Source organism: Hipposideros armiger, unplaced genomic scaffold, assembly GCF_001890085.2.
Source record: "Hipposideros armiger isolate ML-2016 unplaced genomic scaffold, ASM189008v1 scaffold_222, whole genome shotgun sequence".
NCBI lineage: Eukaryota > Metazoa > Chordata > Mammalia > Chiroptera > Hipposideridae > Hipposideros > Hipposideros armiger.
Window position 1 is genome coordinate 1,870,002 of NW_017731572.1, and position 14,869 is coordinate 1,884,870.

A 14,869-nucleotide genomic window follows, 5' to 3' on the forward strand; every position below is an offset into this window, starting at 1 on the left:
GGGCAGTGTCACTGGCCCTCATGTGGGATCCAAACCGGGGCCCTGCTGCTCAGAGCTGGCATCCCAAGCCAACTCTTAATCAACGCACCACTTGGTTGGCCCTATGATTCTTTTACAGATGAAATTATATGATGAAATTATATGAAATTATTTCTCTAAAATAATACAGTGAGATTTGGATGGGGGTGTAGATTTTATAAAATTGACCGAATGAGAATAACTGCTGAAGCTGTATGATGGGTACATGGGAGTTCTTTATATTATTGTCTCTACTTTTATATCTTCTTGAAATTTTCCATAACAAAAGTTAAAAATTAATAAAGCACAAAAAATAGATGATTCTTTGCCTCTCATTTTCATAAATTTTACTCCCAGAGGTAAATGGTTTTAGGGGAATAAATACGAAACCAAAATAATAGGAAACGTCTACAAAATGTTAAAAAAATATAGACAGGCTGTGTTTGATCTGAACTGATTTAAAAATCTTCATATTGATTGTGTGTGTGCACGTGTGTGTGTTTAAATGATGGTCTTGATTTCTCTTTCACAGATCGTGAGAACCAGTCCATCCTGATCACGTATGTGGTTTTTTTTCTTCTTCTCTCATTTGTGGTGAGTATCTTAGATGATGGCAATGTGAGCTGTAGTTTTGATCTCTTCTCTGGTTTCTATTTGACAGCGGAGAATCTGGTGCAGGGAAGACTGTGAACACCAAGCGTGTCATCCAGTACTTTGCAACAATTGCAGTCACTGGAGAGAAGAAAAAAGAGGAAACTGGCAAAATGAAGGTGAGTCTGACGGCCAGAGTCAGAAACAGGACAGCCCGGGCTCTCAGGAAGTCTGGAGCCCCAGATGTGAGGACTGCTCTTGCCTTTGCAGGGGACTCTGGAAGATCAGATCATCAGCGCCAACCCCCTGCTGGAGGCCTTTGGCAATGCCAAGACCGTGAGGAATGACAACTCCTCGCGCTTTGTAAGTCTATTTGGTCACAGAGGAGTCTTCTCTGTCCTTAAATGCCAGAGTAGCCATATCTGAATTATAATTTCAATTGCATCACTATGTGCTTCAAATTTTTAATACAAAATAATCTTTCTCTTTCCAAGGGTAAATTCATTAGAATCCACTTTGGTACTACAGGGAAGCTGGCTTCTGCAGATATTGAAACATGTGAGTAACAGGACCACTGAAAATCAAAACAGAGAGACAAGTGATTTCATTGGCAGGAATATTTTGCAACAGTTGGTGTGCATTGGACCTGCTGCCGGTGTTGCCCACGAGCCAATGCCAGACTTATCCATAATCCACTATGTGTTCCATTTACCTTAATCTCAGACTGATGGCTCTACAGCACATTCTGGAATTCCTGCCACAGAAACAGCTATGACATTTTTTTCTAGGACAAACACTAGGGCTATTTATGTGTTGCTACAAGTTACCTATAGGTTTACAATACATCTCTGTGATTTGCTCTTGATCTGAGCTTTGGTTAGTGTTTGCAAGGAAGCCCCTGACATAGAGCCTGAGGTGATCTAAGGAAGGAAGGGATGTTAAGGATGAATTATAATACAGAAGCCATGGGGCACGCACAGGAAAAGTTTATTTTTCCCAGAGTAGATATGCTTCAGTCTCTGCTCTTAGATGGTGAGAACCTTGGGCAGTTGCCACATGTATTTGGAATTCATATATGATGCACCAGGAGGATCCACCATCAAACCGAAATCTCAGTGGAACCTGTGTGATGTCCAGAATTGTAGCACAGACACTAAGTTTCATTGAATTTCTCAGCAGCATGGATATTTTTTCTAATTCAATGTCTATTTCCCTTTCCTTCCAGATCTTCTAGAAAAGTCTAGAGTTACTTTCCAGCTAAAGGCGGAAAGAAGTTACCATATCTTTTATCAGATTACTTCCAATAAGAAGCCAGATCTGATTGGTAAGAAAGATCTTAAATTCACAGATGAAAGATAATATTTTTATTAACAACTTCTAATGTAAAACATATCCCCCAAAATCTGTGTACACAGAAATGCTTCTGATCACCACCAACCCATATGACTTCGCCTTCGTCAGTCAAGGGGAGATCACAGTCCCCAGCATTGATGACCAGGAAGAGCTGATGGCCACTGATGTAAGTCACACATACACACTTTTTAAAAAAATATATTATGTATGGGAGTGACAATAGCAACCTACTGTAAGTGTGGTTACCTTAGGATATAGTATAAATTATCCTAAGTAAGTTAGTCTCCTCTACCCTAACCTTTGTCCTGTCATTTCTCCTGGCAGAGCGCCATTGACATCCTGGGCTTTACCCCTGAAGAGAAAGTGTCCATTTATAAACTCACAGGGGCAGTGATGCATTATGGGAACATGAAGTTCAAGCAAAAGCAGCGTGAGGAGCAAGCGGAGCCAGACGGCACCGAAGGTACCAAATGAAGCTCCATCTGGGTTTGAATCAGAGAATCTGGCAAGAAAAAAAAAGCCTATTCTAAATTCACGTCCCCTTTGTAGCTGGACTTCTGAAGTGCATACACACATTACATGCTTTCCTCACCCTCTTTCCTTCTGCACATCTCCATATTTCCATCATTTCTATCCAGCCCAAATAGGTTAAAATGAACCCTAATAGCCAATTTTAAGGAGATACCTAAAACACACAATCTGAGGCCAGATCATGAGAGAGAGAATGAGATGGAACAGTGCTCCTGCTTTACCTTGGCAATGGTGTGTAGGTATGTATGCAAGATAACTTGGCCTAGAGGTCGAGTTCAGCACCACTTAGGTAAACCTAGTGGCTGGTAATACGGGATCTGCCCAAACACAGCTGGGCGTGCAGAATGTCCCTAGATATCTGTGTACATGTGTGTGTTGTCTATATTTAAGCCTATAGACAGTCTAGGCAGCAAATAAGATGAAAAAGGAATTGAGAAAGAAAACTCGTATACTATATGTATGGAAACAAGGACTGTATAGGACCTACCATGGAAGCTAAAGGTATCTGCTCCTTGAAGCCCTTCCTGACCTCCTAGCTTGACATTCTCTCTTCCTCCTCTCAGCTTTTCAGCAGTTATTTTTGTACCTGACACGTGGCATTTGTATTATAGTCACTGACAGGATTTTAGAAAGGGACTTTAGCGCAATTTAATTCCCACATTTTCAGATAAAGAAACTGATCCAATGAGGTGAAATTGGGAGGAGCAAAACTGAGATAAGGATCCAAATATTCTTTTATGCACCCCTAACAATGAATACTAAGATGTACCTATTTTATATTTCCAACTATACCTAATTCTTAAGTGCAGGGACTCTGGCTTGTGCCTTACATAAAGCTTTTCTTTCTTTTTTTATTTTTTTATTAGTTTCAGGTATACAAAACAACATAATGATTAGGCGTAAAGCATTTCCATAAACAGTGAACATGTTTATTGTTGAATTTCTCAAAAGCTACCTGCAATAAATCACCGAAGGCCAGTACAACTGATTGACCACTTATTAGCAAGTATAATATATCCTTGAATGTACAGAGAGCCTCATCTGATATTCTGTAGAATTATTTAAAGGTTTTATTTAAATAATAAAGAAAATGGATTGGAGGAAAATGGCAAGATTAGGTTAAAAAGGATATCCACCATTAACCAACATTTCTTGAATTGTGTCTCTGCAGTTGCTGACAAGGCAGCCTACCTCCAGAATCTGAACTCTTCTGACCTGCTCAAAGCCCTCTGCTACCCCAGGGTCAAGGTTGGCAATGAGTATGTCACCAAAGGCCAGACTGTGCAGCAGGTAAATTCATGACATCAATGCATCACACACATCCCAGCTCTGTCATAATGCCAACAAACATTACTCCTTTAATAATGCCTTTAATAACACCAAAAACATTACTCTGTCCATGCAGGTGTACAATGCAGTGGGTGCTCTGGCCAAAGCCGTCTATGAGAAGATGTTCCTGTGGATGGTCGCCCGTATCAACCAGCAGCTGGACACCAAGCAGCCCCGGCAGTACTTCATCGGGGTCTTGGACATCGCTGGCTTTGAGATCTTCGATGTGAGTTATATTTATATTAATAAAAAGTGGGAGCAGAGTAACTTGGACTTTGATATACATATTGGGTATTATCATAACTCATTTACATTTGTAGTTTCCACATTGCTTTCTCCAGCATTGCACCTACAGTTACCTCCAAAATATCTGGGAGGTAACAGAATGGAATAATAATAGCTAAGATTTATTGAGAATTCTGTGTATTTATGGCACTATACTAAGCACTTCAGAATGTTACTTGATTTAATCTTCAAAACAACTCACGAAGGAGTTAATATTACTGCTAATTACATGTGGAGATCAGGGAAATCAAAACACTTGCTAAAGATCCTATGATCATATAAAGCAAAGCCAGGAAAGGAACCCAGATCTGGGCATTTGGTCTATACACAGGGCATCGCCCATGGAGAAGAAAGGGCCTAAAGGTAGAAGCATGGAGACAGTTCACAGTCTTTTCTCTTCCAGGTTGACGTGACACATACCATGTCCCCTCTGGGGCGTCAGCTTCATCAGCTATAAAATGAGGATGTAAATTTTTACAAAGACTCTTTCAGATCTTCAGTTGTTACACCACATCAAGTCTCTACCTTCACAGACCTGACAGGGAGGATTTGCCAAATTTTTGATATGAATAGAAGAGAAATTAGATAAGCTTTCCTTAATAATGTGACAGCCAAAAGCAAAAATGTGAACTTTACCTTGAATTGGAGAGTGGGGGTGGTAAAAGAAGTGAGGTTTTCCAATAAATTACTTTCACTCTTAAATCTGAACCATAACTCAAAGGATCATGATTGTACTTTTAATGTATGTTATTGTTCAAGCAATTTTAGAGGTGGAAGCAGGTAGATTCTACCAGGACTCCTGGTGTGATTGACATCTATGCCTTTAAATAATGCCCAGAATTCATGAAAAGGGTTCATGTCAAAAATAATCATTTTCCCCCCCTGGGATTTCTGAAGGAACAACAATTAAATTTAATTTCATACAAAAAAGAAAAGAAAAAAATTTTTATTTCATTAACTATCTTCCACATTTTTTCAATAAAATATTTTTTCAATCATGAATTTTGCTGTTATAAAAATCCATTTGATGTTGAAATTTTTGTTTTGTGCAGTACAACAGCCTGGAGCAGCTGTGCATCAACTTCACCAACGAGAAACTGCAACAGTTTTTCAACCACCACATGTTCGTGCTGGAGCAGGAGGAGTACAAGAAGGAGGGCATCGAGTGGACATTCATTGACTTTGGGATGGACCTGGCTGCCTGCATCGAGCTCATCGAGAAGGTATCCTATTCTATCCATTCAGTCTCCTCTCCTCGTATACTCTGCCACTCACCACTGCAGCTCACGTTTTCCCCATCTGCATTTTACCTTGCCTTAATCTAGCCTATGGGCATCTTCTCCATCCTGGAAGAGGAGTGCATGTTCCCCAAGGCCACAGACACTTCCTTCAAGAACAAGCTGTATGACCAGCACCTGGGCAAGTCTGCCAACTTCCAGAAGCCCAAGGTGGTCAAAGGCAAGGCCGAGGCCCACTTCTCACTGGTGCATTACGCGGGCACCGTGGATTACAACATCACCGGCTGGCTTGACAAGAACAAGGACCCGCTGAACGAGACCGTGGTCGGGCTGTACCAGAAATCTTCAATGAAGACTCTGGCCAGTCTCTTTTCCACCTATGCTGGCTCTGAAGCAGGTATTTTCTGTGCCCTTAATCTAACATAAACCTATCCCCTCAGAATATTCACATACCATTCTAGCCTCTGGGCTCTACTTTAATTGATGGGTTTTCTTTTTACCTCAGAGAGTGGAGCAAAGAAAGGTGCTAAGAAGAAGGGCTCTTCTTTCCAGACTGTGTCAGCTCTTTTCCGGGTAAAGTACACATTTAATTCAAGAAACCTATTCAGTTTCTATGAATTATCATAATTATTAGATTCAGAATAAAATTAGGACAGAATGGAATGTTAATAGGAATCACTTCAAATATTCACTCTTGTCAGGGTGTAGCCAAACCAATACTTGTACTGTAGGGTTAGATGCTTTACCCATTATTCGTTATTATGATCATCTAATGTATTCAGAAATGCCAAAGTGTCCTTAGAAGCTTTCTTATTATATAAGGCTTGTTTTTAAGGAAGCATAGCTGAACCTCAAAGCCATCCCCATGGAAGGCCGTATCTTTGTTCTGCTAATGTTGCCCTTTGAGAATGTTCGTGAGTTCCTCTTTGACAATGAACCTGAGATACATGCTTTAGGACATCCTTCCACCAAAACACATCTTTGTCCTCTAAGGTGGATTTAAATTTTTTTTAACTTTATTGTGGAACAGTGTGTTTTTCCCAGGACCCATCAGCTCCAAGTCAAGTTGTCCTTCAATCTTAGTTGTGGAGGGTGCAGCTCAGCTCCAAGTCCAGTTGCCAGTGTTCAATCTAGTTGCCAGGGGCGCAGCCCACCTTCCCATGTGGGAGTTGAAACAGCAACCTTGTTAAGAGCATGTGCTCTAACCAACTGAGCCATCTGGCTGCCCACTGGAAACTCAGTGGCAGCTCAGCTCAAGTCGTTGTCTTCAATCTAGTTGCAGAGGGAGCAGTTCAACTGGCCCATGTGGGAATCGAACCGACAACCCTGTTGCTCAGAGCTCACGCTCTAACCAACTGAGCCACCCGGCCGCCTCTGGATTTAATTTTTTGTAACAGCCTAAAAGCACCTAAAGCCAAGGCTAGTGATTCAGATGGATGATTAAGCTAAACAATATCTCTTGAGATTAAAAGAACAATAATAACTTACTACAAATACTGTGATTTTCTTAAGTGGCTTAAAAACTGGCTCTTCCAAAGGGGAATGTATGAAATGTCTGACCTAATGACTGCTTTGTCTGAATTTGTATGGCTAAGTCTCATCCTTTTCAAACTAAATGCAGGTATAACCTATGACCTAAACAGGAACGCTGCCCTGTTCTTTTCTTTCTCACTAGCAATCTGCATTATCTCACCCAACAAACTCTTGTGACATCAACTTATCCTTGTACATGCTTTCAAGATTAAAAATTCATTACTTATTTTGTTTATTTCCTAATGGTAAACTGAGATGTGGGGGAAGGGGGCAACCAACTCTGCCTTCTCAAAGAGTATACCTAAGAAATACTGAGAAATGTTTACACGTGAGTTTTCTAAAGTCGAGTAAAACATCATCATCTGTCATCACTAATTACTTCTGGAATAACTCCCCCTATATGCGTCAGACTGTGGGTCATTCTCAGGTACTCAAGTTATATAGTCTCATGATTTTAGACTCTTCAAAATACAAAACAAGGGGTTACAGTTCCCAGGGAATAATAAACTCAAGGAAGGAATGGCAAAAGTTGGAACAATTGCTAACCTCGGTTACACTGTAAACCGAGTAAACCACTGTAAACCACTGTAAACCACTACTGTGAAAATTATTAGCACTGAAAGAGACGAAAGAGACCTTAGAGATAATTTCAATTATTTTCAGATGAGGCTCAGAGAGACAAAAGGGATTTTATGAGTCAAGCAATTCATTAGTAGCAGAACAAGGGCACAGTCTTTTGTCTTCTGATTCCCGATGGAGGACACTTCAAGGCTACGGAATTTTCAGTTTGTTTATGGGACAGATCCTAAATGTTATAAATTATTACCTTGGAGAGCTGCATTTCTTTCCAGTATGTTGGCCTTTCGGTTATTTGGCAGGCCAGAACTCTTGAGACCTTTAAAATATAGCACAATTGAAGCCTCACAGATATATCTAGTACCGTAGTTAAGAGCGTTCATCCGTTCATTCCATATAATTACCAAAAAGCAATCTGAAACAGAACTTTCTTATCAAGTCTCTTTTATCTGGTTTTCTAGGAGAATTTAAATAAACTGATGACCAACTTGAGGTGCACACACCCTCACTTCGTACGGTGCATCATTCCCAACGAAACCAAAACTCCTGGTAAGATAGAAGAGCAGGAAATACTCAGACAGGCCCAAGTTTGAAAATTCAGTGCCCTGTAGTAAGTACTCTGGTGTATTTTTAGGGGCCATGGAGCATCAGCTTGTCCTGCACCAGCTGAGGTGCAACGGTGTGCTGGAAGGCATCCGGATCTGCAGGAAGGGCTTCCCCAGCAGAATCCTGTATGGGGACTTTAAACAAAGGTCAGTCTCTCCTTGTCGTAGTTCTCTGAATGCCATGAAAATGTATCACCTTAACTGTTGTTCTCTGTTCATCATATTTCATGGATCCTGCTTAGTAAATTTTGCAAAGTTAAGAATAGTTTTATAATAATAACATAGAATAATAACATAGTCTCGTGGCAGGCCATAATAACCAGTTAGAAAACGTGGCACTTCTTAAAAAATAGGAAGGAGGCATGCGTGAGACGGTAGGAAAATCATATTGATTTACTATCTGAATTTAAAGGACAGTTGGATTTTTATTTTTATTTTTTTTACTTTTTCTCTGAGACTTTTATTGATTTTTTTTTTGGGGGGGTGTCACTTGATTTTCATAGATGATCACACGTTCCTAATCTTTCTTTCTTTGACTGAACAGATACAAAGTTCTAAATGCAAGTGCTATCCCAGAGGGACAGTTCATCGACAGCAAGAAGGCCTCTGAGAAGCTCCTTGGTTCTATTGATATTGATCACACCCAATATAAATTTGGACATACAAAGGTATAACTATTAATTTATTTACACCTGAGCCAAGTATCTTCTGCCATCTCTGTGTCTCCTGGAGTATGGGGATAATTTGTGACTCTCCCTTTCTCCAGGTTTTCTTCAAAGCTGGCCTTCTGGGTCTTCTGGAAGAAATGAGAGATGACAAATTGGCCCAGCTTATAACAAGAACTCAAGCCGTCTGTCGGGGATTCCTAATGAGGGTAGAATATCAGAAGATGTTGCAAAGGAGGTAACAACCATCAGGATTGTGAGGTCCCTTAGGGACCGTCAGCCAGCCTTCCTCATTCATTAGCTTTCATTTTGTGGCCAAGCTGTGCTCTTCACACAGTTCAGAGCTCACTCCTACAACACATCAGCTTTTGCTTACCCCCTCGCAGTTGGATCCTGTCCAAAACTTCTCTCTTCCCTCCAATTGCTCTCTTACGGCTTCTCACATACAGCTTCAGGAATAATTTCAGGAAGCACTATTTTCATCATGCCATATCTCAGTTTGTGGTTCCCCACACTACGCTCTCCCATGTCAAATCCAAGTTACCTTGTGTGTCTCTCAGAGCCCTCTCTATCCCCACTTCATCTATCATTTCCAACCACACAGCCTTTTCCAGCCAGGCTAAACAATTTGTTTATCTCCTATTTTCAGGTTTGTACAAGCTCTCTCTCCTCATCCTAATTTATCTATTTATGAATTCAAAACTTCCATTTTTCCTTTCTTTAATTAACCTCATCCAGCTCTATCTCCACAGCACTACTGCATTTCCTGTCCTTACACACATATTTTGCATTTATTTTCTGCATTAAGTACTTATTTAGGTCTGCATTATAAGTATTCCCAAGTCTTTTACATGTGTCTGTGATTTGTATCATGGTATCTGCCTTCTCAGAGTTTTATGGTTCTTATAAAGTGGACCTATAAAAATGGAATTTCCATTTCAGCAAGCCTGAAGAGATATACAAATTGCTACAAGGCAGTCAAACTTTGCTATCCATTGCTACAGTTTGCTGAAGTGGTATCTTTTATTACTATTTTACAATTTTATTTAAATAAAACAAATTTTGGAGCTCAGTCCATGCTAACTCCCCTGTAGATATTAAAAATCTAATTGAGCAGGTAAGAATGAGGCATTTGAAAGAATTTGAAAAAAGTCAGTATATTATCTGAAGAAGCTAACAAAAGAAGTTTACAGAGTGTGTAATTCAGTGGTGAGTAAAATAAGAGGAGATGCTTCAAGGAAGGCATGATACATCATAAGCTCTATTTAGGTGGACAATTCAGAAAGCAACCTCCACCGTTTCACAGTTCACACCCGTATGCCGACAGCCAAGCAGCACAATCAATTTACAATTGCCACATCCATTCCCAAATTACTAATGTTGTGATATCTCAAATGGTCTTAGAATGTACATGATGCTCATCCATGTAAAGTATTTCCCCTCTAAAGCCAGCTTCTTTGCTAATTTGATAGGGACTTAAGAACCCAGAATTGTCCAATATGAGCAGCATACATTAATAAAGTGGTTATATTGAGGATTATTATGAGTGTGAGTATAAGGGTGTGTGTGTGTGTGTGTGTGTGTGTGTGTGTGTGTGTGTGTGTGTGTACCCTGCATATAGCATATACAGAATTTGACATATCATTTATATTCATATGTGGGAGGTCATTAAGAGGGGAGTTTGTGTGTAAAAATAAATAAATAAATAACAATAACATTGCCTCTAATAGATCAATCCACACTGATATTTTTATGCCATTTCAGAGAAGCCCTTTTCTGCATCCAGTATAATGTACGTGCATTCATGAACGTCAAGCACTGGCCCTGGATGAAACTCTTCTTCAAGATCAAGCCGCTGCTGAAGAGCGCAGAAACTGAGAAGGAGATGGCCTCCATGAAGGAAGAGTTTCAGAAAATCAAAGATGAACTGGCCAAGTCAGAGGCAAAAAGGAAGGAACTGGAGGAAAAAATGGTCACTCTCTTGAAAGACAAAAACGACCTGCAACTCCAGGTTCAATCTGTGAGTACTCTGTATTCTGAACATACCACGTTACTGAAGTATTTCTGGAATTCACACATACTTTGGATTTGCAAATGGCCTTTCCTTGAAAAAGGAAATCTCAAGTTCTTTCTTTTTTTAGAATTTCACTTAACCTTCAATAGTCTCATGAAGGCACAATTACTTCCAAATTACAAATGGAAAAGGGAACATCGAAAAATGTGTTGATCAATATCACAACTTTCCCATGAAGGAAGCATTTTATAGGCAAGCCTCCAAATCTCATTGTATCCATCCATTTGCCTTGCCTGCTTCATCCCAGTCTTAAAATATAGTCCTATTTTCTGAATGCAAATGTATGAGCTCATATTTAAATTCAAGGCAGTTATAATTTCTATCTGTATCTCCTTTCCCCAGCCCCTGAAATTTAGCTCACTAGATGTATTTGTGGTACTTGAACTGAACTACCAGGGTACATGGTAAAGCCAAGTGCGCTCTATGATTCTTCCTTTGATACAGATCCAGAGTTCTTACCGCCTCTATTTATTGGTTCAACAAGGAGTTGTAATCAGAGTGCGGCAAGGTTTGGCACCTGCGCTCTGGCCAAACAAAACCTCCCATTTCCTTGGTCCAACAAGCTCAAAAAGGTCACGAAGAAACCTGTGAAAAGGATAGTTGTCCTAAAATGTTGAAGTTATTAGAAGCTTTGCCTTCTAATAACTTCACTTATACCTTGGGAAAGATATGCTTTCCCAAAATCATGGGATCACAGCCTCTTCATCTTAACCTCTTTCATAGGTATCGTCATTAGTTCACCGAGTGTATTCACAGTTAAAAAGAGATGCAAAGGAACCCTGGGAAGTCCCCACTATCATCCATTTAAGAATTTAAAAAACTTAATATATGAATAAGACAAACACTGAGATGTCAAAGAAATTCCCCAGGCGAGAATAATCTAATAAATTAGTGGCTGAACTGATTTTTATGTGAGTCCTTTAGTCACTTATAAAAATGTTATTGAGCTATTTGGTTTCTCAAAATCATGTTCTCATATATTCTAAAATTTGTTTTGAGACTAATAGGTAATTAGTAAAATGGAAATGAAAATTGTGGATAATTATAGCTCTGTATGATCTATTAGGAAACTTCTGAATGTATGAAAAATGCTGCATGGAAATTCATAGGCATAAGTTTTTTTTTCTTTTTCTTCCCTTTTTAAAATTCAATCTAGTAACTAGTTGCTTGAGGTGAGTAGGGAATGCTCAAAACCAAACGTAACCAATTTGACTAAGTCATAATCTTGGAATATTACATCTGAAATGCTCTTAGCAATCATTTATTCCAACCCCTTTAATTATATATGAGATAATTGGACACAAGGGGACTAAAGCAATAAAGGTCATATATATGGAGGCAAATTTGGGACAAGAACCCAGACTTCCTTTGGTCCTTCTACTCTTCTACACACTGCTTTTTAAAAGTCAATTGCTTCAACCCAATCATTTTGCAGATTAATTTGTTTCTAAAGCTATAGTCTCACTTCTAATTAGCTGCATTTCTCTAGGCCATATAATAACATTCAATTAAGTTTAATTTATATTCATACTGAAAATTCATCAATATTCAGTGAACATTACTATTTTATGCAAAGAACAAATTCAAATTAAGTAACAAATTCTCTAAATATCTCACTGAATCTCCTCACAGGAAGCAGATGCCTTAGCTGATGCGGAAGAAAGGTGTGACCAGCTGATCAAAACCAAAATCCAGCTCGAGGCCAAAATCAAAGAAGTGAATGAGAGAGCTGAGGATGAGGAAGAGATCAATTCTGAGCTGACGGCCAAGAAGAGGAAACTGGAGGATGAATGTTCAGAACTGAAGAAAGACATTGATGACCTTGAGCTGACACTGGCCAAGGTTGAAAAAGAGAAACATGCCACAGAAAATAAGGTATGAATCATATTCTGCTTTACTAAAATATAGAGGTTCTACCATCCAGTAAGCTGCTCTATAGTAAAGACAATTTCTTCTTTAACCTTGTAGGTAAAAAACCTCACAGAAGAGATGGCAGGCCTGGATGAGACCATCGCTAAGTTGACCAAGGAGAAGAAGGCCCTCCAAGAGGCCCACCAGCAGACCCTGGATGACCTGCAGGCAGAAGAGGACAAAGTCAACACCCTGACCAAAGCTAAAACCAAGCTGGAGCAACAAGTGGATGATGTAAGTGTATTTTTAATAACCATTTGAAAAAAAATGTTTTAATACTCTTTCAATTTTTAACAAATGTTACCTTCTCGTTAGCTTGAAGGGTCTCTGGAACAAGAAAAGAAAATTCGAATGGATCTAGAGAGAGCAAAGAGGAAACTGGAGGGTGACCTAAAATTGTCCCAAGAATCCACAATGGATATAGAAAATGACAAAGTGCAACTTGATGAAAAGCTTAAAAAGTAGGAACTCCAGAAAAAAAAAAATTTATGTGATATCATCTTTCAACGCATATGGGTACTAATGTCTTGTTCTTCTGTATAAAGGAAAGAATTTGAAATCAGCAATCTGCTAAGCAAAATTGAAGATGAGCAAGCAGTAGAAATTCAACTACAGAAGAAGATCAAAGAGTTGCAGGTGAGTCATCTCACCTCCATTTTTTTATGCACCCCAAAATAACCTGAAATTGAGGTGAGTTTATGTTATTGTGCTTGTGTCACTCGCAGGCCCGCATTGAGGAGCTGGAGGAGGAAATCGAGGCTGAGCGGGCCTCTAGGGCCAAAGCAGAGAAGCAGCGCTCTGACCTCTCCCGGGAACTGGAGGAGATCAGCGAGCGCCTGGAAGAAGCCGGCGGGGCAACTTCAGCCCAGATTGAGATGAACAAGAAGAGGGAGGCTGAGTTCCAGAAAATGCGCAGGGACCTGGAGGAGGCCACCCTGCAGCATGAAGCCACGGCGGCCACCCTGAGGAAGAAGCACGCGGACAGCGTAGCTGAGCTCGGGGAGCAGATCGACAACCTGCAGAGGGTCAAGCAGAAGCTGGAGAAGGAGAAGAGCGAGATGAAGATGGAGATCGATGACCTCAGCAGTAATGCAGAGGCCATTTCCAAGGCCAAGGTACCCAATACAGTCTCTAAATGAGGTTATTAATAACCTGTAAGAACACCCATTGTTCTCTGTCATTACACTTTGCACGCAGTTTACAGCATTCATCTAATGTTTTCTATTCTAATATATTCCATTCTGTTTTATTGTGTTCAATGCTGGCTATGACCCACGAAGATTATTTCAAAATCCACTTTAAACAAGTGTCAGTCTTATTGAGATAAATGAATGGGCTCCAACAGTGACCTCTTTAGGGACATCATGCACTCACCATGCTTGAATCCCAGCATGTCCCATAGAGTTGGTGCCATAACTTTCTACTCACACAACATAAATTGAGTCAATCTAAAAATATTTTAAGAGTCATGTTTTAACTTTTTTTACTGCATACAATGTCTCATCCTTCACTGCCACATGTCCATAGGGAAACCTTGAGAAGATGTGCCGCACTCTAGAAGATCAACTGAGTGAACTTAAGACAAAGGAAGAAGAGCAGCAGCGGCTGATCAACGACCTGACGGCTCAGAGAGCGCGCCTGCAGACAGAGTCAGGTGAAGGCCTTGCTCTGAGTCCTGGAACTTTGTACCAGATAAAAGCAATACCAGGGGTTCATAACAAATAGCAATACTCTCATTTTAGAGAAGGATAAACAAACTATCAGAATGTGCTGAGGAAAAAAAAAAAAAAGCAAGAATCAGCAAGCATATGTACTTGTTACTCTCCTATGGCAATTCTGGTCTTTAATCTCCAGCTCTAACTAGTTCTATAATATTTAAAAGTATAGATTTGATATATACACATATATGTAAATACAAAAGCTTTAGGCTAATTTTTTTAAGGTCATGAACGAAATCCTTTACTTCTATTATTCTCAGGTGAATATTCCCGACAATTAGATGAGAAAGATGCTTTAGTCTCTCAGCTTTCAAGGAGTAAACAAGCGTCTACTCAGCAGATTGAGGAGCTGAAACGTCAGCTAGAAGAGGAAACCAAAGTGAGTTTTACCAACTATCTTCTTGGTTAATCAAATCTAGACATGTCCAGTTAGATCTCACAT

General features: G+C 39.8%; 1 protein-coding gene across 1 annotated transcript in view; it reads left to right on the forward strand.

The window, feature by feature from the left end:
* The window catches only part of LOC109389122 (myosin-8), a 27,387-nt gene that overhangs the window by 4,522 nt on the left and 7,996 nt on the right, over nt 1–14,869 (forward strand). The window contains exons 4-27 of the mRNA XM_019654419.1: nt 551–578; nt 680–788; nt 880–972; nt 1,104–1,167; nt 1,835–1,933; nt 2,025–2,128; nt 2,287–2,425; nt 3,665–3,783; nt 3,899–4,048; nt 5,160–5,330; nt 5,433–5,742; nt 5,851–5,918; nt 7,916–8,003; nt 8,089–8,206; nt 8,604–8,727; nt 8,826–8,962; nt 10,489–10,744; nt 12,431–12,673; nt 12,767–12,943; nt 13,025–13,170; nt 13,255–13,345; nt 13,435–13,824; nt 14,237–14,363; nt 14,688–14,806. Of these exons, the coding sequence (XP_019509964.1) occupies nt 551–578; nt 680–788; nt 880–972; nt 1,104–1,167; nt 1,835–1,933; nt 2,025–2,128; nt 2,287–2,425; nt 3,665–3,783; nt 3,899–4,048; nt 5,160–5,330; nt 5,433–5,742; nt 5,851–5,918; nt 7,916–8,003; nt 8,089–8,206; nt 8,604–8,727; nt 8,826–8,962; nt 10,489–10,744; nt 12,431–12,673; nt 12,767–12,943; nt 13,025–13,170; nt 13,255–13,345; nt 13,435–13,824; nt 14,237–14,363; nt 14,688–14,806 (3,470 nt within the window). The remainder of the gene's footprint in view (nt 1–550; nt 579–679; nt 789–879; nt 973–1,103; nt 1,168–1,834; nt 1,934–2,024; nt 2,129–2,286; nt 2,426–3,664; nt 3,784–3,898; nt 4,049–5,159; nt 5,331–5,432; nt 5,743–5,850; nt 5,919–7,915; nt 8,004–8,088; nt 8,207–8,603; nt 8,728–8,825; nt 8,963–10,488; nt 10,745–12,430; nt 12,674–12,766; nt 12,944–13,024; nt 13,171–13,254; nt 13,346–13,434; nt 13,825–14,236; nt 14,364–14,687; nt 14,807–14,869) is intronic.